The sequence below is a fragment of the Symphalangus syndactylus genome, chromosome 9, assembly GCF_028878055.3.
Source record: "Symphalangus syndactylus isolate Jambi chromosome 9, NHGRI_mSymSyn1-v2.1_pri, whole genome shotgun sequence".
NCBI classification, from domain to species: Eukaryota; Metazoa; Chordata; class Mammalia; order Primates; family Hylobatidae; genus Symphalangus; species Symphalangus syndactylus.
Window position 1 is genome coordinate 62,032,514 of NC_072431.2, and position 25,503 is coordinate 62,058,016.

The 25,503-nt window shown below is 50.8% G+C and overlaps 2 protein-coding genes and 1 pseudogene across 4 annotated transcripts; all 3 read right to left on the reverse strand.

Annotated features, from left to right (window-relative positions):
* Positions 1 to 8,493: 8,493 nt before the first annotated feature.
* Positions 8,494 to 14,394, reverse strand: LOC129490680 (paired immunoglobulin-like type 2 receptor beta-2; annotated as a pseudogene).
* A 104-nt stretch (positions 14,395 to 14,498) lies between these two features.
* LOC129489746 (transmembrane protein PVRIG) lies at positions 14,499 to 25,357 on the reverse strand. Of its 2 annotated transcripts, XM_063646417.1 has the most exons (7): positions 25,272 to 25,357; positions 17,350 to 17,372; positions 15,959 to 16,172; positions 15,523 to 15,873; positions 15,314 to 15,440; positions 15,167 to 15,227; positions 14,499 to 15,064 (listed from the first exon to the last, which is right to left on the reverse strand). In XM_063646417.1, exons 3-7 carry the CDS (start codon positions 16,074 to 16,076, stop codon positions 14,744 to 14,746), a joined length of 978 nt encoding a protein of 325 aa, XP_063502487.1. In that variant the 5' UTR covers positions 16,077 to 16,172; positions 17,350 to 17,372; positions 25,272 to 25,357; the 3' UTR covers positions 14,499 to 14,743. The 2 variants fall into 2 exon arrangements, with proteins under 2 accessions (XP_063502487.1, XP_063502486.1); XM_063646416.1 differs by having other exon boundaries at positions 15,959 to 17,372; positions 25,272 to 25,356.
* On the reverse strand, positions 17,350 to 25,065 carry LOC134737517 (cohesin subunit SA-3-like). Of its 2 annotated transcripts, none has more exons than XM_063646456.1 (4): positions 24,910 to 25,065; positions 24,572 to 24,722; positions 22,316 to 22,387; positions 17,350 to 17,456 (listed from the first exon to the last, which is right to left on the reverse strand). In XM_063646456.1, exons 1-4 carry the CDS (start codon positions 24,912 to 24,914, stop codon positions 17,430 to 17,432), a joined length of 255 nt encoding a protein of 84 aa, XP_063502526.1. In that variant the 5' UTR covers positions 24,915 to 25,065; the 3' UTR covers positions 17,350 to 17,429. The 2 variants fall into 2 exon arrangements, with proteins under 2 accessions (XP_063502526.1, XP_063502525.1); XM_063646455.1 differs by lacking the exon at positions 17,350 to 17,456 and adding an exon at positions 21,726 to 22,076.
* Positions 25,358 to 25,503: the final 146 nt, after the last annotated feature.

A 25,503-nucleotide genomic window follows, 5' to 3' on the forward strand; every position in this document is an offset into this window, starting at 1 on the left:
TGAACCAAGATTGTATCACTGCACTCCAACCTAGAGACAGAGCAAGACTCTGTCTCAAAAAGAAAGAAAGAGGCCGGGCACGGTGGCTCACGCTTGTAATCCCAGCACTTTGGGAGGCCGAGGCGGGCGGATCATGAGGTCAGGAGATTGAGACCACGGTGAAACCCCGTCTCTACTAAAAATACAAAGAAAATTAGCCGGGCGTGGTGGCGGGCACCTGTAGTCCCAGCTACTCGGAGGCTGAGGCAGGAGAATGGCGTGAACCCGGGAGGTGGACCTTGCAGTGAGCCAAGATTGTGCCACTGTACTCCAGCCTGGGTGACAGAGCGAGACTCCGTCTCAAAAAAAAAAAAAAAAAAGAAAGAAAGAAGGAAAAGAAAAAGAAAAGACTGGTGAGGTACAGTGGCTCATGCCTGTAATTTCAGCATTTTGGGAGGCTGAGGTAGGATCACTTGAGGTCAGGCATTTGAGACCAACCTGGCCAACATAGCAAGTCCCTGTCTGTATTTTTAAAAAGAAAAAGAAAGAAAAGAAAGATTGCCTTCAAAGAAATGACAATTATTCTGCCAGTAGATTCATCAATAGCAACATTAGAAGTCAAAAGACTGTTGGCCAGATGCGATGGCTCATGCCTGTAATCCCAGCACTTTGGAGGCCGAGGTGGGCAGATCACATGAGGTCAGGAGTTCGAGACCAGCCTGAACAACATGGAGAAACTCCATCTCTACTAAAAATGCAAAATTAGCTAGGTGTGGTGGCGCGTGCCTGTAATCCCAGCTACTCAGGAGGCTGAGGCAGGAGAATCGCTTGAACCCAGGAGGCAGAGGTTGTGGTGAGCTGAGATCGCGCCATTGCACTCCAGCCTGGGCAACAAGAGTGAAACTCTGTCTCAAAAAAAAAAAAAAAAAGAAGGAGTCAGAAGACTGTCTTATAAATAAAATGTGGAATACTATTCAGCCTTTAAAAATAAGGAAATCCGGCAGGGTGCAGTGGCTCAAGCCTGTAATCCCAGCACTTTGGGAGGCCAAGGCGGGTGGATCACCTGAGGTCAGGAGTTTGAGACCAGTCTGGCCAACATTGTGAAACCCTGTCTCTACTAAAAATACAAAAATTAGCTGGGCATAGTGGTGCACGCCTGTAATCCCAGCTACTCAGAAAGCTGAGGCAGGAGAATTGCTTGAACCCAGGAGGCAGAAGTTGCAGTGAAACAAGATTGGGCCATTGCACTCCAGCCTGGGCGACAAGAGTTAAGACTCCGTCTCAAAAAAATAAATAAATAAAAATAAAATAAAAGGAAATCCTGTTATTTGTGACTACCTGGGTAAACCCCAAGGATATTATATTAAGTGAAATAAAGAAGCACAGAAAGATAAATACCACATGATCTCCCTTATATGTGAAATTTTAAAAGCAGAACTCATAGAAACAGAGAGTAGAATGGTGGTTACCACAGGCTGTGGGAAAGGATTGGGGAGATGTTGGTCAAAGGATACAAAATTTCAAGTAGACAGAAGGCGTAAGTTCAAGAAATCTATTGTTCAACATAATGACTATTTTATTTTATTTTGAGAGAGTCTCACTCTACTGCCCAGGCTGGAGTGCAGTGGCATAATCATAGCTCATGGCAGCCTCCACCTCCCAGGCTCAAGCAATCCTCCTGCCTCAGCCTCCCAAGTAGCTGGGACTACAGTCACACTCTACCACATCTGATTTTTTTTTTTTTTACTTTTTGTAGAGATGGGAGTCTCGCTATGTTGCCCAGGCTGGTCTCGAACTCTGGGCTCAAGCAGTCCTCCCCACTCAGCCTTCCAAAGTGCCAGGATTACAGACATGAGCCACAACACTCAGCTGTGACTTTAGTTAATAACAATGTATTGTATACTTGAAAATTGCTAAGAGCGTACGTCTTAAGTATTACCACAAGAAACTGATATGCGAGGCAAAGCATTTGTTATTAATGTCATTTAGATATTCCACAATGTATGTATATTTCAAATCATGTTGTATGCTATAAATATAGACAATTTTATTTGTCAATTACAAATAAATGAATAGCCAGTGACATGCACCTATAGTCCCAGCTACATGGGAGGCTGAGGCAGAAAGATTCCTTGGACCCAGGAGTTTGAGGATGGAGTGCACAGTGGCTGCACCTGTAAATGGCCACAGTAGTCTAGCCTGGACAACATAGCAAGACCCTGTCTCAAAAGAGAAAACCCAAGGCAAGGGTTGGATGGGGCACTTGAATCTCTCAAGTCACCCACTTGGTGGTGACTTGTACTTCCAAGTGTACTTCCTTTCATTCCTTCTCTAAAACTTTAAAAAAACTTGGCCAGGCACAGTGGCTCATGCCTGTAATCCCAGCTCTTTCGGAGGCTGAGGCAGGTGGATCAACTGAGGTCAGGAGTTTGAGACCAACCTGGCCAAGATGGTGAAACCCTGTCTCTACTAAAAATACAAAAAATTAGCCGGGCGTGGTGGCAGGCGCTGTAATCCCAGCTACTCGGGAGGCTGAGGCAGAGAATTGCTTGAACCCAGGAGGCAGAGGTTGCAGTGAGCCAAGATTGTGCCACTGGACTCCAGCCTGGGAGACAGAGCGAGACTCGTCTCAAAAAAAATAAAAATAAAAATATTTAAAAAAAAAAAGACTATCTTGAAGAATTATCTTTAAAATGCTAACAGAAAATAAGAATGAGCTTAGAATTATTTATTTAACTAAATTATTACTGAACAGGAAAGGTAAAAATCACATTAAGGCCAGGCATGGTGGCTCACACCTGTAATCCCAGCATTTTGGGAGGCCGAGGTGAGCAGATCACTAGAGGCCAGGAATTGGGAGATCAGCCTGGCAAACATGGCCAAACCCCATCTCTACTAAAAATATGAAAATTAGCCGGGCGTGGTGGCAGGTGCCTGTAGTCCTAGCTACTTAGGAGGCTGAGGCAGGAGGCAGAGGTTGCAGTGACCCAAGATCATACCACTGCACTCCAGCCTGGGTGATGGAGTGGGACACTGTCTCAAATAATAATAATAATAATAAAGTTACTATCTTGAGTCATTTCCTTCACTCAATACAGCTTTCCTCCCACTCATCTCCTTTGTGCTGTTATTGGCATATACATTACATTTCCATATGTTATAGGCCCAACAATACATACTATAAGATGTATACTTTTGCTTTGTAAAACAGTTAAGAGAAGAAGAAGGAATATGACTTTATTTTTATTTATTTTATTTTATTTTATTTTATTTATTTTTTTTTTTTGAGACGGAGTCTTTCTCTGTCCCCCAGGCTGGAGTGCGGTGGCGCGATCTCAGCTCACCGCAACCTCCACCTCCTGGGTTCACGCCATTCTCCTGCCTCAGCCTCCCGAGTAGCTGGGACCACAGGCGCCCGCCAACACGCCCGGCTAATTTTTTTGTATTTTTTAGTAGAGACGGGGTTTCACCGTGTTAGCCAGGATGGTCTCGATCTCCTGACCTCGTGATCCACCCGCCTCGGCCTCCCAAAGTGCTGGGATTACAGGCTTGAGCCACCGTGCCCGGCCTTTATTTTTTTTGAGACAGACTTTTGTTTTGTTGCCCAGGCTGGAGTGCAATGGCACGGCCTTGGCTCACTGCAACCTCTGCCTCCCAGGTTCAAGTGAATCTCCTGCCTCAGCCTCCCAAATAGCTGAGATTACAAGCATGTGTTACCACACCTGGCTAATTTTTTTGTATTTTGAGTAGACATGGGGTTTCATCATGTTGGCCAGACTGATCTCGAACTCCTGACCTCAGGTGATCTGCCTGCCTTGGCCTCCCAAAATGCTAGGATTACAGGCCTGAGCCACTGCACCCAGCCAAATATGACTTTATACTGTCTTTTATAATTATGTAATTGTCTTTATTGATTTTTTTGGTTTTTTATCTGATTTACTGTCTGGGGTCACTTGCTTTCAGCCTGAAGAGCTTTCTTTAGTATTTCTTATAAGGAAGGCCTGCTAACAACTAATTATCCCAGTTTTTTGTTTATTTGGGAATGTTTTTATTTTGCTTTCATTTTCGAACAATAGCTTTGCTGGATATAGGATTCTTGGTTGACAGATTTTTTTTTTTTTCCCCTAGAGCATTTTGAATATTTTATATCTATTTCAGTGCCTTTTGGCCTTCATTCTTTTCGTTTGTTTGTGACAGTCTCACTCTGTCACCCAGGCCTGAGTACAGTGGCATAATCATGGCTCACTGCAGCCTTAAACTTCTGGGTTCAAGCAATCCTCTGCCTCAGCCTCTTGAGTAGCTAGAACTATAGGCATGTGCTACCATGCCCAGCCAATTTTTTTATTATTCTTTTGTAGATATAAAATCTTGTTATGTTGACCAAGCTGGTTTTGAACTCCGGGCATCAAGTGATCCTCCCACCTCAGCCTCCCAAAGTGCTGAGATTATAGGCATGAGCCACCATACCTGGCCTAAGCTGTCATTCCTGAGGTTCCCTTGTAAGCGATGAGTTGTTTTCCTCTTCCTGTTTTCAAGATTTTCTGTTTGGCTTTGGCTTTCAATATTTTCACTACAACATGCCTATTTGTGGATCTTTTTTTTTGAGATGGAGTTTCACTCTTGTTGCCCAGGCTGGAGTGCAATGGCTCCATCTCGGCTCACTGCAACCTCTGCCTCTTAGGTTCAAGCGTTTCTCCTGCCTCAGCTTCCCGAGTAGCTGGGATTACAGGTGCCTGCCACAACACTTGGCTAATTCTTGTATTTTTAGTAGAGACAGGGTTTCACCGTGTTGGCCAGGATGGTTTTGAACTCCTGACCTTGGGCTATCCACCCACCTTGGCCTCCCAAAATGCTGGGATTACAGGCATGAGCCACTGAGCCTGGCCTTAGGATCTCTTTATCCTATTTGGAGTTTGTTGAGCTTCCTAAAGATGTAAATTAATGTTTTTCAATAGATTTTGCAGGTTTTCAGCCATTCTTTCTTTAAATATTTTGTTTTGCTCCTTACCCCCTCTCCTTTCTTTCTGGTACTCCCATTGTGTTCAGTGATGTCCCACATTTCTCCGAGGCTCTGTTCATTTCTCTTCACACTTTTAAAAAATCTCTGTTCTGGGCCGGGCACGGTGGCTCACACCTGTAATCCCAGCACTTTGGGAGGCCGAGGCGGGCGGATCACGAAGTCAAGAGATTGAGACCATCCTGGCTAACATGGTGAAACCCTGCCTCTACTAAAAATACAAAAAACTAGCCGGGCGTGGTGGCAGACGCCTGTAATCCCAGCTACTCGGGAGGCTGAGGCAGGAGCATGGCATGAACCCGGGAGGCGGACCTTGCAGAGAGCCGAGATCTCGTCACTGCACTCCAGCCTGGGAGACAGAGCGAGACTCCATCTAAAAAAAAAAAAAACTCTTTTCTTCAGATTGTATAATCTTTATTAATCTATCTTCAAGTTTACTAATTGTTTCTTCTGCTAGTTTAAATCTACTGCTGTACTTCTAGTGTGTTTTTCAGTTTAGTTGTTGTATTTCCAATTCTAGTATTTCCATTTGGTTTTTTTTTAATAATTTTTTTTTTTTTTTTGAGACAGAGTCTCGCTCTGTCGCCCAGGCTGGAGTGCAGTGGCGCGATCTTGGCTCACTGCAAGCTCCGCCTCCCAGGTTCACGCCATTCTCCTGTCTCAGCCTCCAGAGTAGCTGGGACTACAGGCGCCTGCCACCACGCCCGGCTAATTTTTTGTATTTTTAGTAGAGACGGGATTTCACCATGGTCTCAATCTCCTGACCTCGTGATCCACCCGCCTCGGCCTCCCAAAGTGCTGGGATTACAGGCGTGAGCCACCACGCCTGGCTTTTTTAATAATTTCTATCTCATTGATATTCTGTACTTGATGCAACTTTGTAATCATGTCTTCCCTTACTTCTTTAATCATGGTTTTCTTTAGTTCTTGTTATAAATAAAGTTTCGGTGCTGCAAAAGAAATAGCACTCAAATATAAAATTTTCTTTTTAATTATCAGCAAGGCAATGTACTTCTATAGAAGGGTGCGCCCTTAAAGATGGAGCAATGGTAAGCACACACTTGGACAAGGGAGGGGAAGGGGTTCTTACCTTTGACGCACGTGGCCCCTGCTGCTGTGTTCTTCCCCTATTGGCTAGGGTTAGACCGCAAAGACTAAACTAATTCCGATTGGCTAATTTAAAGAGAATGACGGGGTGAGTGGTTTGGCGGGAAAGATGTTATGGCAGAGCAGGAAATCGGAATGAGTCAGGGTGGAGAATAAGCAGGTAATTGGAATGATTCAGGGTGGAGCAGATAATCGGAATGAGTCAGGGTGGAGCAGGGAATCCAAAAAGGTTGCTTTACAAGGAATTTAAGTTTAAAAGTAGAAGGCAAAGAATTGAACACACTGACATATTGATTCTTTGAAGAGAAATTTAGAACTCATATCTAACAGTTCTTTTAATACATTTTTTTTTTTTTTTTTTTTGAGACGGAGTCTCGCTCTGTCGCCCAGGCTGGAGTGCAGTGGCACAATCTCAGTTCACTGCAAGCTCCGCCTCCCGGGTTCACGCCATTCTCCTGCCTCAGCCTCTCCAAGTAGCTGGGACTACAGGCACCCGCCACCACGCCCGGCTAATTTTTTGTATTTTTAGTAGAGACGGGGTTTCACCGTGGTCTCGATCTCCTGACCTCGTGATCCGCCTGCCTCGGCCTCCCAAAGTGCTGGGATTACAAGCGTGAGCCACCGCGCCCGGCCTTTAATACATTTTTAACGGCTTTTCTAAGGTCTTTGTTAAATCTAACATCTGGTCATTCTCACAGGCAGTTTCTGTTACCTGCTTTTTTCCTGGTGTATGAGTCATACTCACCTGTTTCTTTGCATGTCTCATATATTTTTGTTGGAAACTAAACACTTTAGATAATATAGTGTAGCAACACAGTACTGATCATCCACTTCCCAGGAGTTATTTTTGTTATTTGCTTATTTGTTTAATGACTGGATGGATTTTTTTTCCTTTTGAGACAGGGTCTCACTCTATTGCCCAGGCTTGAGTGCAGTGGTGCAATCATAGCTCACGTCAGCCTCAACCTCCCTGGCTCAAGTGATCTTTCCAAGTCAGCCTTCCAAGTAGCTGGAACCACAGGCATGCACCACCACACCTGGCTAACCATTTTTCTTTCCTTTTTTTTTTTTTTCTATAGAGACAGGGTCTCTGTGTTGCCCAGGTAAACTAAGCAGATCCTCCGCCTCAGCCTCCCAAAGTGCTGGGATTACAGGCATGAACAACCACACCTGGCCTGGATGGATTATTTTAGCATGGTCTATTCCACGCTCTTCCCCTCCTAAGCATGTGGCCTCTGATGTTGCTTCTTAGGGGATGCAGCCTTGGATATGCCCCAGTCACCCTGAGATGACAGTGGTTTGGGAAGGTCTCTATTTGGCCATCTTTTTCCCTGACCACACCCAGTCATTAAGCTCTACTAATTGTTAGTTGATTGCTCTATTGTTCTCTCTCTCTCTCTCTCTCTCCCTTTTTAATAAAACCTACACCTGATAGAGCTCTATTGTTCTCAACATTCCCCTGGGGCATAAATTGTCCCAATCAGACTAATCCAATCAACTTTAGGCTCATTTTTAAAGAGATAGGTCCCAAGGTCAGTGTTTGAGATTTGTTCTGACCCCAGAAGGACACATCTCAGTGGTCTCCTTCCCTGTCTCTTTCCAGAAAACTAGCCAGCCTAAACTTCAGCCCACATCTCTAAGGAATCTACCAATCTCTTTCCAATTATCTTTCACCACAATCTCTACTGTTTTTGGAGCAGCCTTAGGCTTCAACCTTTCCACATTCAGTTGCCGATGATGTCAGTTCTTTTGGGAACAGACTTGGAATTCTCTGTGCTACAGCCCGCCTCACTTTCTGGGCAAAATCTCTATGCCATTGCTGTATAGCTGGGGGATGGGACAATCTATGCTTCCCTCTGAATGACACTCCTGATTTAGAGGCTGAGCACTCAGTGGAGGAGAAGTAGCCTCAGGTCTTTTTGGCTTGCTTCTCCCACCATAGAAACTCTGTTTTGGTTTTTTTTTTTAGATGAAGTCTTGCTTTGTCACCCAGGCTGGAGTGCAATGGCACGATCTTGGCTCACTGCAACCTCCGCCTCCTGGGTTCAAGCGATTCTGCTGCCTCAGCCTCCCAAGTAGCTGGGAGAGGTGCTGCACAATGATTCCAATGGAATCATTATTAATTGGTCCCCTAAGGGGATGTTTAGCTTAAATTGCACCTCTCAGTCTGCGTGCCACAGTCACACTATGTTCAGATGATCTGAACAAAATGGTCAGATGGTAGAAATAATAAATATGGCAAAAGTTCCTATTATCTGGAACCATGGCGGTATAATGGCACCTCAACGTCAATAATATGGCCCGCTCTAGGAGCTAAACGTAAGTATTTGTAGAAACTATTAAATGCTCTTTATAAGACCAAAATTTGGAAAAGAATAAAAAAGCATCTAGAAGCACACTCTACAAACTTGTTTTTGGATATAGTAAAATTAAAAGAACAAATATTTAAAGCATCCTAGGCACACCTGAGCTTAATGCCAGGAACTGGAGTGCTTGAAGGAGCTGCAGACAAATTAGCAGCTAGTAACCCATTAAAATGGATAAAGACACTTGGAAGCTCTGTGATTTCAATGATGACTGTGCTTTTAATCTATGTTGTTTGTCTTTGGATAGTCTGCAGACGCCGATTCCAACTCCGACTCCTGTGAGAAGTAGCTGACTATGACAAAGCTGCCCTTGCTTGCTTTTATATCTTTGCAAATCAAAGAAGGGAGACATGTTGGGAGCAAGCCCCCCCAAATCTGGCCATAAACTGGCCCCAAGACTGGCCATAAACAAAATCTCTGCAGCACTGTGACGTGTCCATAATGGCCCTAACGCCCAAGCTGGAAGGTTGTGGGTTTACGGGAATGAGGGCAAGGAACACCTGGCCCGCCTGGGGCGGAAAACTGCTTAAAGGCATTCTTAAGCCACAAACAAAAGCATGAGCGATTTGTGTCTTAAGAGCGTGTTCCTGCTGCAATTAATTCGGCCCATCCCTTCGTTTCCCATAAGGTGTACTTTTAGTTAATTTAATATCTATAGAAACAATGCTAATGACTGGTTTGCTGTTAATAAATACGTGGGTAAATCTCTGCTTGAGGCTCTCAGCTCTGAAGGCTGTGAGACCCCTGATTTCCCACTTCATACCTCTATATTTCTGTGTGTGTGTGTCTTTAATTCCTCTAGTGCTGCTGGGTTAGGGTCTCCCTGACTGAGCTGGTCTCGGCAGGAGGACAGTTGGAGGGTCTGTCAGATGCTGAGGCCTGAGGAGTTGGGGCAGGGCTGGATCTGGAGGGGACAGTGAGGGGATTGTCAGGGAAAGCAGATCAGATGTGGAGACAATTAAGGGGAATAGAAAAGGGAAAAGGTGGCAAAGGCCTGAGGAAGTGTTAGGGGCCAAAGAGAGAGCTTAGAGGTCATCAGAAGTAGTGGGGTCTGAGATGATGGGGACGGCGTCACCAGTGATGATAAAAGCCTCACTGCAGTGGGCAAAGCAAGTGCCAGGGCAGCTGGACTCACCCTGGGTGATGGAGAGTTTGGTCCCCTCGATGGACTGCCACTGCTGCCTTTCTGATCTCCGTGTGTCCAGTCCAACTCAGCAGAAATACACAGACTGGTCCTTCCTCCACAGGTTCGAGATCCTGAGGAAGCCGCTCTTCTGACCCTCTGTCCAGTTCAGAAAGAGCCGGTTCACGTAATCCTTGTGAAAGGAAGGCGGCCTTGTGCTGTAGAAGAACTGCCCGTGGAAGTGGCCCCGTCTCCAGGATATTTTCATGTTGGGAGCTGTGGCTAACTCCCAGGGGTAATAGAAGGAGAAGGGGATTTCCACGGAGCCACCCATGGGGGCTGAGAGGTGTTTTGGTTGAGTGACCCCGAAAGGGTAGTTTGGACCAGATTCTGTGGAGCCACCTAGAGGAGGGAGTGAGTGAGTGGGGGAGAGACCGTGAAGCCACCGCGAGACACAAAGAGGGTGACCCCAGACGCTCCAGCACCTTCACCCACAGGCAGTCATGTGACAGGTGGCTGGACTGACCTCTGGCCTGGGTCTCCCACTCTTCAGGCATGGGGGAGGGAGGAGGGGGAGAGGATGGGGGCACCTGCCCCTGTGGGACCTGCCCTTGTTTGCTGGGGGTGGGAGCCTGGGCCCTCCCCTTTTGTCTCAGGTTGGCCCCTCCTGTGGTTTGGGCAGAGCCCACACCTGGGCGGTCCTGGGCACTCACCAGCCTAAAGAAATACTGGCGGCAGCGGCAGAGGCCAACCCAGGGCCTTGCTCTCCTTCAGGGGATGGGGAGACCAGCACAGCGGTCCAGGCACGAGAGGGGCCGCCTGGGGGTTGAGGTGAGTGGGGAGAGCCGGGCTCAGGCTCCGCAGAGGGCTGTGGGGGCCGGGGGCCTTCCCCAAACCCATGCGCTTCCAGGGTGACCAGCACTTCCTTTATCCATCTGGCTTCTCTTCCCTTATTGCAAAAGGGCCTCCCTTGTGGTGTCAAGTCAGCCCTGCCCAAGGGCCGCAGTCCCCATCCTCCTGCTGAGGGGTTGGGCCTGACCTTGGTGGCCGGGCCCCTCCCACCTGGATCCCTGCAGCCCCCACCTCACTCAGCCTCACTTCTCATCCTTCTCTCTGCCCAGGGCCAGTGCAGGCTCTTTCAGGGAGAGGAAAGGCGGGCCTGAATCTCTGCCCTGCTGCACCCCCAATTCAGTCCTCAGAGAGGAGAAAGAGGGAGCCGGTGGAGATCACAGGCGCTCAGCCCCCAGCCCAAGCAGCAGAGCCCCCAGCTTGTCCTCTGTCCCTCTCCCTCCCTGGCAGGGGCTCCCATGCAGTCCCCAGGCACTACCACGGCCCAGCTGGCCACTTCCCGCCCCAGGCCCACTCCCCTGGTGCAGGGACCACAATCTTGCTCAAGGGGTGAGGGGGCTGACGGTCCCCTACACAGAGACTGGTCCTTCTGGAGGCCACCCCTTGACCCCCCGACATGAGACTGGATCTGCAGGGTCCCCTCTGACCTCCTCGCCTTACAAAGGAGGGGACAGAACTTGGAGAAGCCCTGTCCCAGGCCACGTGACTTGCAGTGGCAGGTCCAGGACTGGAGCCCCCTCTACCTCGATCTCTGGGCCTCAATTTCTGAGTGCAGGAACTCAGGGGTGGGGGAACCCCAGGTCACTCCCTCCACACACCTGAGCCTCTGGCTGAACCAGAAGGTTCCTTGGACACTGAAGGATGTGAAGGCTCAGAGCAACAGTGGGCACCCCGCACACAGTCCTGGGCCCGTCTCTAAGAGGGGGATCTGCCGGCCTTTGCCCGGGGGTGGTCACTGGAGCGGGGAGCTTTGGTGGCCCACAGGGCTCCCTCCATAGGAGGCTCTGCCCACCCTCTCTAGGGGAAGTGGCATCAGCCTTCTTGAGACAGACGCAGGCAGGGACGGGCCTCCCTTCTCTGCTCAGTCTCTTCCCTGGTCCCAGTAGGCTCCTCTGTGCTTCCCACGGCCAGTCAGGCCGCCCCGCCCTCCCTCCCTTCACAGGCCTGAGGAAACAGGTTCCCCGTGCTCAGGAAACCCCTCCGCCTGAGCCAGGCCCTAAACACCGCATTCACCCCACAGGGAAACTGAGGCACAGGGGCTTTGGACTGAACTGGTCCCACCTGCAAAGGTGGGCTGAAGAGAGGACAAGGGACCCCCTGGCTGTCTGGGCAGGGCCTCAAGAGGGTGGCTCGCCCTGCCTGAGGACTTTTTTTTTTTTTGAGATGGATTCTTGCTGTGTTGCCCAGGCTGGAGTGCGGTAGTGCGATCTTGGCTCACAGTAACCTCTGCCTCCTGGGTTCAAGTAATTCTCCTGCCTCAGCCTTCCAAGTAGCTGGGAATTACAGGTGCATGCCACCATGCCCAGCTAATTTCTGTATTTTTAGTAGAGACGGGGTTTCCCCATGTTGGCTAGGCTGGTCTCGAACTCCTGGCCTCGAGTGATCTGCCCACCTCAGCCTCCCAAAGTGCTGGGATTACAGGCATGGAATACAATGCCTAGCCACTGAGGACTGACTGTTGGTTCCATTCCTGCCTTGCCCGTGGGCCATGGGACCCAGCTGGAAGGTCACCTGCTTACCAGGCTGCCCGAGGAGGGCGCCACATAGAACTTTCAGCCAACAGCCTCTGGGTAGCTCCAGAGGGTACGTACTCCCCAGGGACCTCAGGCCCAGTACCGCCACCTGCATTCTCCTTAGATGCAAGGTGCATGTTTAGGTCACTTTCCAGGCCCTGGACCCAGCTGAACCCCCACGGGAGATTTCTTGTGTCTGGGTGTGAGGTCTCCCGGGGGGTTCATCCTCCGTCCCCCAACAGCAGTGACAGGGCCTGGGGCTAAGGCTCTCTCACACAGGGTGCTTTTAGGAGGAAGTGGCTCTGGAGGAGGGCATGATTCCAACATGGGCAGAGCCTAAATCCAGCCCGTTAGCCCAGCAGGTGGCCATGGGAGAGGCACGGGATGCAGTGTTCAGGAGCAGGGGCAGGGAGGGGGCCAGGACCCTGCACATTTTGAGAACCGCTGCTTGTATGTCCCCACCTTCCCCCAACAACTATCCTCCTTTCCTTACCGGCCACGTCTATCCCTGCCCCGGCCCCCTGCCCCTCCTTGGCACCCACCCTGTTCCTGCTTTCCCCCTGGGATCAGGCATGAGGCACAGACGTCTGCTCTCACTGCCTCCCTTCATGGTACTGGAGTCCTAGTCAGCGTGTTATGCCTGAAAGGAAATACAAGTGCTCTGTGTCTTCTTCAATTCTGTATTGATCTATTTGGCCTCCACCCATCACAGGGCCCATATTATCTACATTTCCTGCATCCTTGGCCTTTTTTTAGTGGGGGACATGGGCTCGCTCTGCCTGTAGGTGGGACTACAGGCACGCACCACAGTTCCCCTCTGATTTTTTTTTGCAGAGACTTGGTGTCACTATGTTATCCAGGCTGGCCTCAATCTTCCAGGCTCAAGGCATCCTCCCAGCGTGCTGAGATTACAGACAAGAGCCACAGGGCTGAGCCCCTTGTACATTGCCAATGCTCTGGCATCTGGTGCCTCACTGACTAGGGAGAGACTCCCCTCCCAGAGGTAGCTGACTGTAAAATTTTTACATCAACTTATTAAATCAGCTGGTCAATTTTTGCTCCTCCTTTGTCTGCTTCTTAGAGAAACCCAGCTTTCTGGAGACCCCCTTCAGGCTTCCCCTGAGACCTTACAAGTCCCACTGTTCACACCCCTGCCCCGGGTCCAGGGTACTCTTGCCTCTCTTCCTTCCCTGTCATCTTCCTCCCGGCGCTGCCTTCCTGACCCTCCTTAGGGACCTCTGCAGCACCCCTTCCTGTCTTCCTTGAGCCCCCAGCCCTGGAAGAACTGCTGAGCTGCCTAGGCCAGTGCTGAGGGCTTCTGGGAGGAGGAGGATGACCACCAGCTGAGGAAGGCAGGCCTGACCACCTGCAACCACCCTCTTCCCAGTGCAGAGCTGGGGGCTGGATGGGGCTGGGTCCTGGCAAGGCCACATCAGGGTCTGCCTGGGGAAGTGAGCTGGGCTGCGGAGGGTGGTGCAGGTGGATGCAGCCTCTGGGCAGGCCGTCCCTGAGACGGATGTAGGGCGTGGTTCCTGATTGGCAGCTGGCACTTCCTGGGATGTCCCCCATGCAGACCCAGGGAAGGGCTGGGGGGCAGGTGCCCTTCCTCCCCAGTACTCACCCCAGCTGGGGGAGCAGCCTCAGCCTGGCTCCAGAACGACACTGCCTTGCCACCTAGGGCCTGCCACGTTCCTGGGGAGTCTCGAAGCCCAGACCCTCTCACTCACACTGTCTCTTGCAGCAAAGGCCCCATCAGGCCCAGGCTGTGAGGCCCCAAGCAGAAGGGTTGGCTCTGGATGGAACATTTTGTGGGGAGGCCCCCATGTCTGTGAAGGCCTCTGCCTGCCCCAAGAGGAGGTGGGGGAAGTGACTGAGGGAAGATTTCAGGCGAGTCCCCCTACTCTCCCACCCACTGCCTGACGCCAGCTCTGGAAGGAGGGCATCAGGACCCCAGTCCAGGCCACAGCAGGGAGCCCGGCAGAGGGACGCCAGGTCAAACCACAGGGACTTCTCTCAGGCTGAAGCCCCAGGAACCCTTGCTGCTGTCCTAGGACATGGTGGGATTGGAGCAGGGACCATCCCGCTGGGATCCCCCAATCCTATCTAGGCAGCCACAGGTGTCCCTCAAGAAGCTCCCCCAACCCTCCGCCACCCCAAGACGCCAGGACAGATGTCTAAGACTGGGACACTGCCCTCTCCCTGGGCCAAACCCAGCCCTGCAAGGAGGCCCCAACCCACTCTGGTTATCACCTGGCTTCTGCCTCGCAGGGGTAGAGACTTCCTCCCCACTCTCTTCACCCCCAAAGAAGAAGCACAGCCAAGGCCCACGTCAGAGAAACTGTGTTGCTGACTTAGTCGCAGCAGGAAACGACTGGAATGGGGTAACTGTCACTCACACACTCACACCTGTGCCCACACACACCCACACACGCACACAGACCACATCCGCAGCAGGTGGGCCTGGCTAGGCACCTGTGGAACACTTATTGGAGGCCCAAGAATTAAGTAAGGGGGTGGCACCCAGGAGGCCTGGGAGGGGGAAAGCCCAGTGGCCTCATGGTCTCTCTCATCAAACTCCTAAGCGTCCTTCCATGGCCCTGGGCCCCCGAGGGTCAGGGAAAAGAGTGAGGCCAGGACAAGTGTGAGGAGGCCTCTCCCCTGCCTGAGCGTAGAGTCCATTCTCAACAGAGACAAAGCTGCCACGTGCAGGGATGGGTGTGGAGGCCCAGGTGGCAGGGCCCTGGGGTGGGTGTGTGGCGTGGGTGGGGAGTGACGCCCACCAGGACGGCCCCCTGTGGGGGTGAGCTGTGTCCAAAGTAGCTGGGCGGCAGCTGGTGTTGATAGTGGCATAAGGGACGTGGAGAGCAGCCTGGGAGGCCTGGCTGGGTGCCTGCGCGGGGGGAAGGAGGGTCAAGTGAGTCTGCACAGCTTGGGCCCAGCCCTGGCCCCCCTGCCCCTGCCACCTTGTCCCCAAAGCAGGTCTCCTCCTCACCCATGCTCGTGCTCTCAGTGCCTGGGAGCTGGTGTGGGACGGCTGGAGCCTAGGGGCAGGGCTGGGAGAGAGCGAGGATGGTCAGGGCTCTGCAGAGCATGTGGCCAGCCCAGTGTCAGGGGGACATGGACAGGGACCAGGTCTCACCAGTGCTTCTGTCGACACAGCAGATGAAGGAGGTAGCCACAGCCAAAGAGGAGGACTCCTGAGACCCCCAAGATCCCGGCCAGGTCTGCCCGCAGAACGGGGGCAGGAGTCGGCGGGGCAGAGAGCCCTGGGCACGGAGACAAGAATCAGATGGGTGGCCAGTTCCCGAGCCCCTCCCTGCCCTCCTGGGCCCCTCGGCCCGGCCCCACCTGGGTCTGAGCTGGGCGGGAGGCTCCCACAGGCCTCCCAGGAGCCCTCAGGGAAGGACGCAAACTTGCAGCAGAAGGTGGTGTTGGTGCGGGGGCTGCTGGCCCCAGAGCCTTCCAGGGTGAGAGAGACGCTGCTCTGGGTTTCCCAGCGGGCCTGGCGAGCAGGGGCCCATTGCCGGATGCCATGTTCTGGGTGCAACACAGCCAGCGTGGTCCCCCCGGCACCATCTGGACCCCCCCAGCTCACAGTCACCAGGGAGATGGAGCCAGACCCCAGGAACCCACAACGGACGGTGAAGGACGAGAGCTCAGCGGCCTCCATCTGAACTTGCACCCACACCTCCGGGGTCCCTGTGGAACAGCAGCAGGGTCAGTGGGCCGTTGTCCTACATCACCCTCCCTGCAGCCCCTGCCCCTCTCTGGTGCCGGCACTCACCCGCAGTGACACACAGGGTCAGCAGCACCCAGGGCAGGGCCAGGGTCCGGCGCCCCATGGCCCCCTCCAGTCCGGGTTCTGGGGGCCGCAGGGCCGGCACCTGTGCCTCTGCTCTCATCGCAGGAAGTCTTCATGTTGTCAGCAGCCAAACAGCCACTTCCTTCTCTCTCACACCTTCCCCAGAGGTGGTGAACACAAGGTGGCTGATTCCCTTCTTAAAGTGACAGTGAGGGCCCACTTAGTCCCCAAGGCTGTGCTTCTGGGTAACAAGGCAGGGCGGCACAGGTGGGTGAGAACCCAGCCCTGGCTAGGCCTGGGGAGGCCAGGAGAGGGACAGAGAAACTGCCAGGGGCTATAAGGACTCCCCTTCCCTGGACAGCAAGGGGTGCCGGGCTTCCCTAGAAAAGGGCTCTGTCCCGCCCCTCACCCAGCTAAGGAATCTGGGAGGAGAAAGCCCCTGGGAGTGGGTAGCCAGCAGGGAGGACCTGAGAGCCAGCCCAGCGTGCGTGACCAGCCACCTATCTGACGTGGGTCCCACGCTTACACCTGCAACCCAGGCCTCCCCCACAACCCCCAGCCTGGCTCCCCTACTGCCCACTCATACCTCGTGATCTACCCTGAATGCACCTCATACTAGGCTCTGCCCCAGACACTGTCTCCCTCGTCATAGGTGATGGCAACTGGCTTCTGGCTGCTCGGGCCCAAAGCACAGCCACCAGTGCCTCTTCCCTTTCACCTCCAATGCACCAAGATTGTGTCAGCCAACGGCAGTCCTCTGCCCTGGCAATGTAGGAGCCAGGAGTTGAACCCACGTCTCTCAGCAGGTTAAGCTGCCTCGCTAAGTTCGGATGTGACCTCAGAAACAGAGGCTACTCCAGCAATACAAGATGCTTTATTTTTTGGCTTCTACCTATGCCGCCCAATCCCTTCACTGGGCCTAACTTACTGAACCAAATTAAGTATATTTCCCTCCAAGTTTCCCCAGGATTCTGGGCTCCTTTGCACACTACAGGTCTTCTCTAAACGCCCCGGGTTTATCTATCCTTTGGTGAATTTTCAACTCTTCTCCTTATTTCTCTGCCCTGTCCTGACCAAAAATCTTCAGTGCCTGTTTCTCTCTGCTATCCAAATCCCACACACATCTAGGGGTGAATCGGTGAATCTGCACTGATGAGTGACTCGTCTTGTGAATCCTTTCTAGGATCTCAGTATTTCATTCTATCCTGAGGGAAGGCTCTAAAGAGCTCAAGAAGACCTCACGATGTCAATGTGTGAGAAGAAACCTTTTTCACCCCTTCAGTATCACACCCCATCATCCAAGCACACACTCCTCTTTCATCCCATAAACCCCGGTCAGTGTCACCTGGAGTTATAAGGATGGGGCGACTTACCTAGTAACTGAAGACTCAGTAATCTTAAAAAAAAAAAAAAAATCCCTTCACTTTATAACTCAGGAGATAACACCAACAAGTCACTTCTGGCAGAGCTCATGGCCATACTGCAAGTTAAAAAAGGTAAAGCGTTATTAAAAATAATCTCAAAATAATTATTCAATATTAACAGACAATGCCCCGCAGTGCCATGTGGGAGGCAAGCCACCCAGCTGCCAAGGCAAGAGACCGAGGGCACAAGCTGTTCCAGGATAATAAAGAAAATATATAGAATAAGAATAGTTATACTAGAAATAGATTATAGATATTATATATGAATATTACGGATCATTAATTTATAGCATTACTCTTTATTACAATATTATAATAATCTTTGTTCTACAATTGTAACCTAGGAAAAACCAGGCCATACAGAGATAGGAGCTGAAGGGACATGGTGAGAAGTGACCAGAAGAGTGTGAGCCCTCTGTCATGCCCAGACAGGGCCACTAGAGGGCTCCCTGGTCTAGTGGTAATGCCAGTGCCTGGGAAGGCACCGGTTACTTAGCTGACCTTGGTCTAGCGGTAGCACCAGTGCCTGGGAAGGCACCCGTTACTTAGCTGACCTTGGTCTAGCGGTAGCGCCAGTGCCTGGGAAGGCACACGTTACTTAGCAGACCAGGAAAGGGAGTCTTCCTTTCCCCAGGGGAGTTAGAGAAGACGCTGCTCCACCACCTCTTGTGGAAGGCCTGACATGAGTCAGGCCCGCCCACAGCCATCCGGAGGCCTAACTCTCCCTGTGATGCTGTGCTTCAGCAGTCACGCTCCTGTTTCACTTTCATGTTCCACTCTGTACACCTGGCTCCACCTTCTAGATGGCAGTAGCAGAATTAGTGAAAGTATTAAAGTCTTGATCTTTCTGAGAAGAGCATAGAAGATATAATGACGTAAACTGTCCTCTCTCTCTGCCTCGACTACCTAAAAGGGAAAGGCCCCCTGTCCGGTGGACACGTGAATCACGTGACCTTATCAATCAATGGAGATGACTCACACACCTTACCCTGCCCCTTTTGCCTTGTATACAATAAATAGCAGCACGGTCAGGCATTCAGGGCCACTACTGGTCTCTGCATCTAGGTGGTAGTGGTCCCCCAGGCCCAGCTGTCTTTTCTTCTATCGCTTTGTCTTGTGTCTTCATTTCTACGATCTCTCGTCTCCGCACACAAGGAGAAACACCCACAGACCCAGTAGGGCTGGACCCTACTGTGCCAGCCCCTGAAAAGCACTGCTCTGCATCACTTATCAGGCTGGGCAGAGGCCTCCGTGCCTGCTACCTGAGCTGGCCTCAGCTCATCCAGCCTGGCCTGGGCCTGGCCAGTGGGAGGTGCTGCTGAGAAGCCAGAGCCCTGGGCTGTCCCAGCCGGCTGGCAGTAGGGCTCACTGGCACGAACCCTTCACAGCTGAGCCTGTCAGGGTGGGGGCGTGCACAAAAAAAAAATCCACAGATGTGCCGCAGAAATAAAGAAAAATTCTAACCTTTTAAGACAAAAATACAGTATCGCTTCTTGGCCTTTTGGCCAAGATCAAGTGTAGATAAAAACATGGTAAGTCATGATTCCCCTGGAAAATGATCAGTATCCTGAAGGAAGAGATGCGAACCCCCAGCCCATCACCACACACTGCAGCTCACACACTTCAGGTTTTGTGCTCCCAGACAATGCCTATCCTCATGAGAGCACTGTTGTCTGCGCCGGGAAATCATCCCCTGACCTGTTCACAAGTCTTCTAGTGAAGATTTTCAGCGGATTTGGATCTATTTAAAAAGCGGTCACCGCAAAGAGGCACCTAATCCACTTGGATTTGCCTGTTTTTGAAAGGTACTCTTGGCAGTTATGAAGGTCATTAAAATTAAGTATCAGAATAAACTAAGCTTTTTTTTTTTTTTTTTTTTTTTAAACGGAGTCTCATCCAGTTGCCAGGCTGGAGTGCAGTGGTACAATCTCGGTTCACTGCAACCTCTGTCTCCCAGGTTCAAGCGATTCTCCTGTCTGAGCCTCCTGAGTAGCTGGGACTACAGGCGCACACCACCACGCCCAGATAATTTTGTTGTATTTTTAGTAGAGACGGGGTTTCACCATGTTGGCCAGGATGGTCTCAACCTCTTGACCTCGTGATCTGCCCACCTTGGCCTCCCAAAGTGCTGGGAGTCCCAGCTACTCTGGAGGCTGAGGCAGGAGAATGGCGTGAACCCAGGAGGTGGAGCTTGCAGTGAGCCGAGATCACTCCACTGCACCCCAGCCTGGGTGACGGACCAAGACTCCGTCTCAAAAAGAAAAGGAGCAAAAAAGGTATTTTGCACTGCTAACCAATGAAATATTTTAAAACACTTATTTCATCAACTCATCTGTTACATTTTAAATGTGTATAACATAGAATTAGTATATGTTTATCTAACTTACAATTTAAAAAAAAAAAAAAAACTGATATAAATGTCCAAACGTTGAGAGTCTTATGACTCTAAGGCCCTGTTCCAGTTGCTATGGCTACACAACAAACCCTTCCAGACTGAGTGGTGTCAACCACCATCTTATTATGCTCATGGGCTCCACGGTCAGGAATTTGGAAAGTGCACAGAAAAGATGGGCTGTCTCTGCTCCCTGATGCCTGGACCTCTAGCTGGGAAAATGGAAAAACAGGAGGTTGGAATCATCTGACTCCCGTCTGGACTGAGTCTGGCAGCCAGCATGGATGTTGGCTGGGACCTCAGTGAGGACTGCTGGCAGGAACACCTACACACGGCCTTTTCCTTAGGCTGCTGGGCTTGCTCACAGAATGGTAACCGGGTTCCAAGTGTGAACCCAGGTACAGGAAGAGACAGGAAATAGAAACTGCCAGTTTCCTTAAAATGTGGGCCCACTAACTAGCATGGCATCATTTCTATCATCTTCTATTAGTCAAGCATCACAGAGCCCATATTCAAGAGGAGACAACCTAGACTCAGCCTCTCAATAAACAGTGTCAAAGGCTTTAGGGAGCATGGTGTCAAGCTCCCAGATTCTAAGGCTGTGACTCAACCCAGTGCACTGGGCTGCCTGGCTGTATACAGGTGTCCATATTGATGCAAAGCCCCCAAGCTGCTCATATCCTCTTGTGAAGCACCCTTAGCTTGGTTAGTATTTAAATAACCCAGGAATCTTTCCCCTCCTGGATTTTTAGAGACCTCCACATCTTCTCCTCAGTTCTCCCACTCTGTTCTCTCATCCCACAAAACAGACTCCTTTCCCCAGAGCTATTCTACCTGAATACAGGCGAAAGATCACTCAATGAGTTAGCCTTCCCCCACACCCCAGCTCTGACTCCCCCAGGGCTATCTTTCCAAAAGGAGACTCACAACCCAATTTCTTCTAGCTTCCATCTGGGAGGGGCAGGTGGGGGCGGGGAGGGAGAATGAAAGGGGTGAGGTGGTCTTGGCTGAGTGACCTGATCGCAGGAAGTCATGGCTCTTTCTGCACAGATCACTAGCTGGATGGCTGTGTCTGGCCTAGGAGACCACAGTGAGAACCTGTCACTAAAGTAGGTGCCCATGATGGGAAGAACTGGAAATTATATCTAAAGAGAGAGGCTGAAGCATTCCTTAAACCACAGAAGAAAACAGTGAAAGTACAAAATGACAACAGCTGTCTTCAAATACTGCTTGTCAGAGGGACAAAAGGGAACAGAGGTGCTGTGCTGCTCCACAAGGAAAAACAAGAGCAAAAAAGTCTGTCTGAGTTTCAAGAGGCTGGCCCTGAGGCTGCACTGCAGCAGTCTAGGTGAGAGATGATGGTGACAATGTGTGGAGGACCTAGGCCAGAGAATTTTCTTCACCAAGTCTTGACAGAACTTGGTGAAGAACTAGCTGGAGAAGGCAAGAGTGAAGGTGACATCTGTCACTTGCATTTTAGGGTTGGACATTTAGAGTAACTCCTTAGTTTCCTTTTAACTCTCAGATACTGTGATTTGATCAAATTCCAAATTATGGCAGGTATCTTTGGGATGAGAGGATAAAATTTCCTTTGGAAAGAACCCCTGGATGAAGGCTGCCAGGACACATGGCCTGGCCTGGCTCACGGGGGTGAGACAGGCAGTTTCACAAGGTCCTGCTCCACTCTGCCACCTGTCGGCACAACTTTCACTGCTGCAGAGGCTGAGGCCACTAGATAAACTACTCACAGGCAGTCAATCTCTCCCTATCTCCACTGCCTCACCCCGCCTCTCAGTTACTAAGTGATACTTCCTGGAGAGCCTGTAGACAAAGCACCTGCAGGGTGTGGGGCACACCTATACACTGGCCATGGGACAAGGCAGACGAAGAACCTGACCTCCATCAGTTTAACGATCTCAAGCCACACCTTGGGAACGTGGATTCAAATATGTTTATTGAGCCAATCATTAGGACACAAAATAGGCTGAGAAAGATGTTCCAAAAATCCAGGAGACTATGGGCTCTTTCCATTAAACACAGACAGGCGCTGCCCCTCTCCACTCCAAACAGAACAGGAAAAAGGCAGGGGGACTGGGCCACAGTGCATTAGGGAGGACAGGGTCTCTTGGCTTCTCTACCCCAACATCACCAGAGGGAAAGGTTAGGTTGGAAAAACAATGCCCAACTCCTTCCCCTCAGAGCCCAGGGCTGAAGCCCTGCTTCATTTTGCTCCTTTTCTCTTTGCCTTTTCCAAGTGGTCACATCCTTGAGGTAGGGAGTGGAGCTGGGGAGGGGCCCAGACTCATGTCAGAAATCTTATAATGAGAAAGATGAAAGGAATACACAAGACACACCAACGGGCCAATGGGCAGACCGTCCTCCCCTGGGTTACCCTTAAAGCCCCAGAGACAGCTCAGAGGGCCACCCCCAGGCTGTGGCCTTTCTGTCAATTTGATGAGTACATGGGTTGCCTGCCAGCATTTCCCAAGGATACATAACTCCTTCTGCTCTGGGGACACTCACCTCAATATCCAGCTCTGTAGAATCTAAGAGGTCCAGCCCACGCTCACTGGGGGAAGAGTAGCTACTTGCTTGCTAGAGAGAATGAGGTTGAAAGTCAAAAAGGCCTTTCCACACTCCTGTCACTTCGCAAAGAAAAAAACCAGTTCCTTTCCCAGCCTCATAAGAACAAATTTGGGCACGGCAGGCCCCTATAGCACCTCCTGGGAGGGAAGTTAGTGTGGGCACGAGGATCAGGCCTGACTGCAGAGCACTTCTTGGCCTGCTGACTGAGCCCCTTAAATGCCTTTGGTTTGGAAACCAGAAAATGGATTTTTCCTGAGATGTTAGGAAATAATATTTCAACAGAGGCCTTGCTCTCTAGTGTCTGGTCTGAAGGTATCATTGTGAGCACAAGACTCCCCTGTTCTGTTCTGTTCTTTTTCCCCTCCCTGCAGAGAAGAGAACAGAACAGAAGAATAACAGCAGAAGATACACAGCCTGTAATGGACTGAATATCTGTGTCCCCCCAAACCTGCATGTTGAAATCCTTCCCCCAGTATGATGCTGTTTGGAAGTGGGGCCTTTGGGAAGTGATTGGGTCATAGGGGTGCAGCCCTCATGGATGGATGAATGCCCTTCTAAGCCCAGGCCAGAGGGCTAGCTTGCTGTTTCTCCTCCAGGTGAGGATATAACTAGAAGCCAGTAGTCGGCAGGCTGGAAGAAGGCCCTCACCAGAACCCAACCCTTGGACTTCAGCCTCCAGAACCGTGAGAAATGAATTTCTGCTGTCTTTAAGATACCAGACTATGGAATTCTGTTACGGTAGCCTGAACTCAGACATAGCCCTTTTCCATTTATAATAATATAAATGGAAAAATATAAATAATATAAATACCTTACATTTTATGTAAAAAGTCCATTTTATTTATTTTTGAATTGTTGATTTTTTTCTTAAGAGACAGGAGTTTACTATGTTACCCAGGCTGGACTCCAACTCCTGGACTATTGATCCTCCTGTCTCCACCTCCTGAGTTGCTGGAACTACAGGCTAACAGCTCTGTTTTAAAGATGAGAAAATGGGCCGCAGGCAGTGGCTCACGCCTGTAATCCCAGCACTTAGGGAGGCTGAGGCAGGTGGATCCACTTTGAGGTCAGGTGTTTGAGACTAGCCTGGCCAACATGGTGAAACCCCGTCTCTACTAAAAATAAAAAAATTAAAAAAAAAAATTAGCCAGGCATGATGGCACACGCCTGTAATCCCAGCCACTTGGGAGTCTGAGGCAGGAGAATTGCTTGAGCCCAGGAGGCAGAGGTTGCAGTGAGCTGAGATTGTGCCACTGCACTCCAGCCTGGGCGACAGAGAGGGACTCTACCTCAAAAAGTAAAAATAATTCAAAAATAAAGATGAGAAAATGGAGGCTGACGAGGGGTAAAGCGCTAACTTGACATGGAGTTGAGGACTAGCACTCATGTCACCTCACTCCAAATGCCAGGCTTTTCCCACTACACCAGCAGCAGTTCCTCCGGGGGAAACAGGCTAGGTTAGAAGGGGAGTGAGGGAAGGGACAGGGAGGGGAAGCCCTCTAGTAGGGAGAGGGAGGACAGGGGGTCATGTGTTGGGAGGAGAGACACTGAAGGGGCTGCCACCCGGACTGAATGACCTCCCACCACCAGCATTAGGACTCCTTCCAATTCCGAGGAGGTTTGGAGGCAACAATATTTACTTAGGGATTGGGAGCCAAGAGTGCTATTCTAATCTTCTTTGGTATTTGTAATTTTCTTTTCCTTATTCTTTTTTTTTTTTTTTTTTGAGACGGAGTCTCGCTCTGTCGCCCAGGCTGGAGTGCAGTGGCACAATCTCGGCTCACTGCAAGCTCCGCCTCCCAGGTTCACGCCATTCTCCTGCCTCAGCCTCTCTGAGTAGCTGGGACTACAGGCACCCGCCACCACGCCCGGCTAATTTTTTTGTGTTTTTAGTAGAGACGGGGTTTCACCGTGGTCTCGATCTCCTGACCTCGTGATCCGCCCGCCTTGGCCTCCCAAAGTGCTGGGATTACAAGCGTGAGCCACCGCGCCCGGCCTCTTTTCCTCATTCTTTAATGAAAGTAGAGTCCAAGCAAAGTCCAAACCGACGTATAACCTGTCCTCCTTTACCCTAGATTCATTCAGCTTTCAGAGACCAGGCATCACCGAGCAGAGAGAGGGAAAGCACCCTGGCTTCTCTTTGGCACATCAGCCCCTAGTTCTTGGGAGAGAAGGGTAGGGTGGTCCACTCACCACGTCTGTATCCTGCCGTTCTTCACTTGACTCATCCTGAATTTCTAACTCTTCTTCCTCGTCCTCTTCTACAAGGCTGAGTCTGATGTAAGGGTAAAGAGTTGGACTTTTTAACCTGTTCTTTGAGGACCTCTCAGAGTTTCTCAGACACCTGGGGTGGGGGAAGTGGGGAGCAGTAAGTACAGCATAGTAGGTTTCCAGATTGTACTGACAGGAAGTGCTCTGTGGCTAAAACAAGTCCAAAAAGCACCCCCGGAGAGGCAATGGGTGAGACAGGAGTCCCCTCACAGTGGGTGACAGATCTGAAGTGAAGACAAGAGATGATGAGAAAAGCTCACCGCATCAACTGGTTGCCCAGACCAGGACCTGAAGGGTTGCGTGGAGTCTGGAAATACTGTGGACCCAAGAACCTTGACCTCTGGGTGCCTGTGAGGGGCTGACTACTGGGAATGAAGCAGGATCAATGATGGGATAAACATCAAGTGTAAGAAGATGATGTCAGGCAGCTGGTGTTAACAGGGAGAAAAGCTCAGTGTTGGAGGAGATGCATTTTAAAGCTAAACAATTGGAGAAGGGTTAGAGAAGAACCCAATAATGAGGGAGTGCTACAGCAGGGAACCACGAAACAGAAACAGCAAGATGGAGGCAGCCAGACACCAAACGGGGAACTCAGACACCCAGATTCCCTCCATGGCCTCACCCCTGGGCAAAATCCAACTCTGAGCCATCTTCTTCCTCCATCTCTTCCCACCCCAACAGGGGCTGCCTGCTCTTCACGGCTGTGGAGGTGAGGGTGGGTATGGGCGGGATACTGTTCAGCTGCAGACTTTCTTCCTGGGAGGAGGAGACGTCTTCTCTGTTATGCTTGGCAGGCCCTGCCAAGCAGATGCACACATTAACCACAGCCCAGGGCCTGCGACAGGCATGCTCTC

Coding starts and splice junctions, on each gene's coding strand:
- LOC129489746 (XM_063646417.1), bottom strand. CDS start 16,076: ATGAGAGCAGAGGCACAGGTGCCGGCCCTGCGGCCCCCAGAACCCGGA. Junction 15,874..15,958: donor GACCCTGTGTGTCACTGCGG/GTGAGTGCCGGC, acceptor GCTGTTCCACAG/GGACCCCGGAGGTGTGGGTG. Junction 15,441..15,522: donor CCCGCCCAGCTCAGACCCAG/GTGGGGCCGGGC, acceptor CTCCGTGCCCAG/GGCTCTCTGCCCCGCCGACT.
- LOC134737517 (XM_063646455.1), bottom strand. Junction 22,388..24,571: donor AACGGCAGGATACAGACGTG/GTGAGTGGACCA, acceptor CATTCTCTCTAG/CAAGCAAGTAGCTACTCTTC. Junction 22,077..22,315: donor CTACAGAGCTGGATATTGAG/GTGAGTGTCCCC, acceptor GCCCCTCCCCAG/CTCCACTCCCTACCTCAAGG.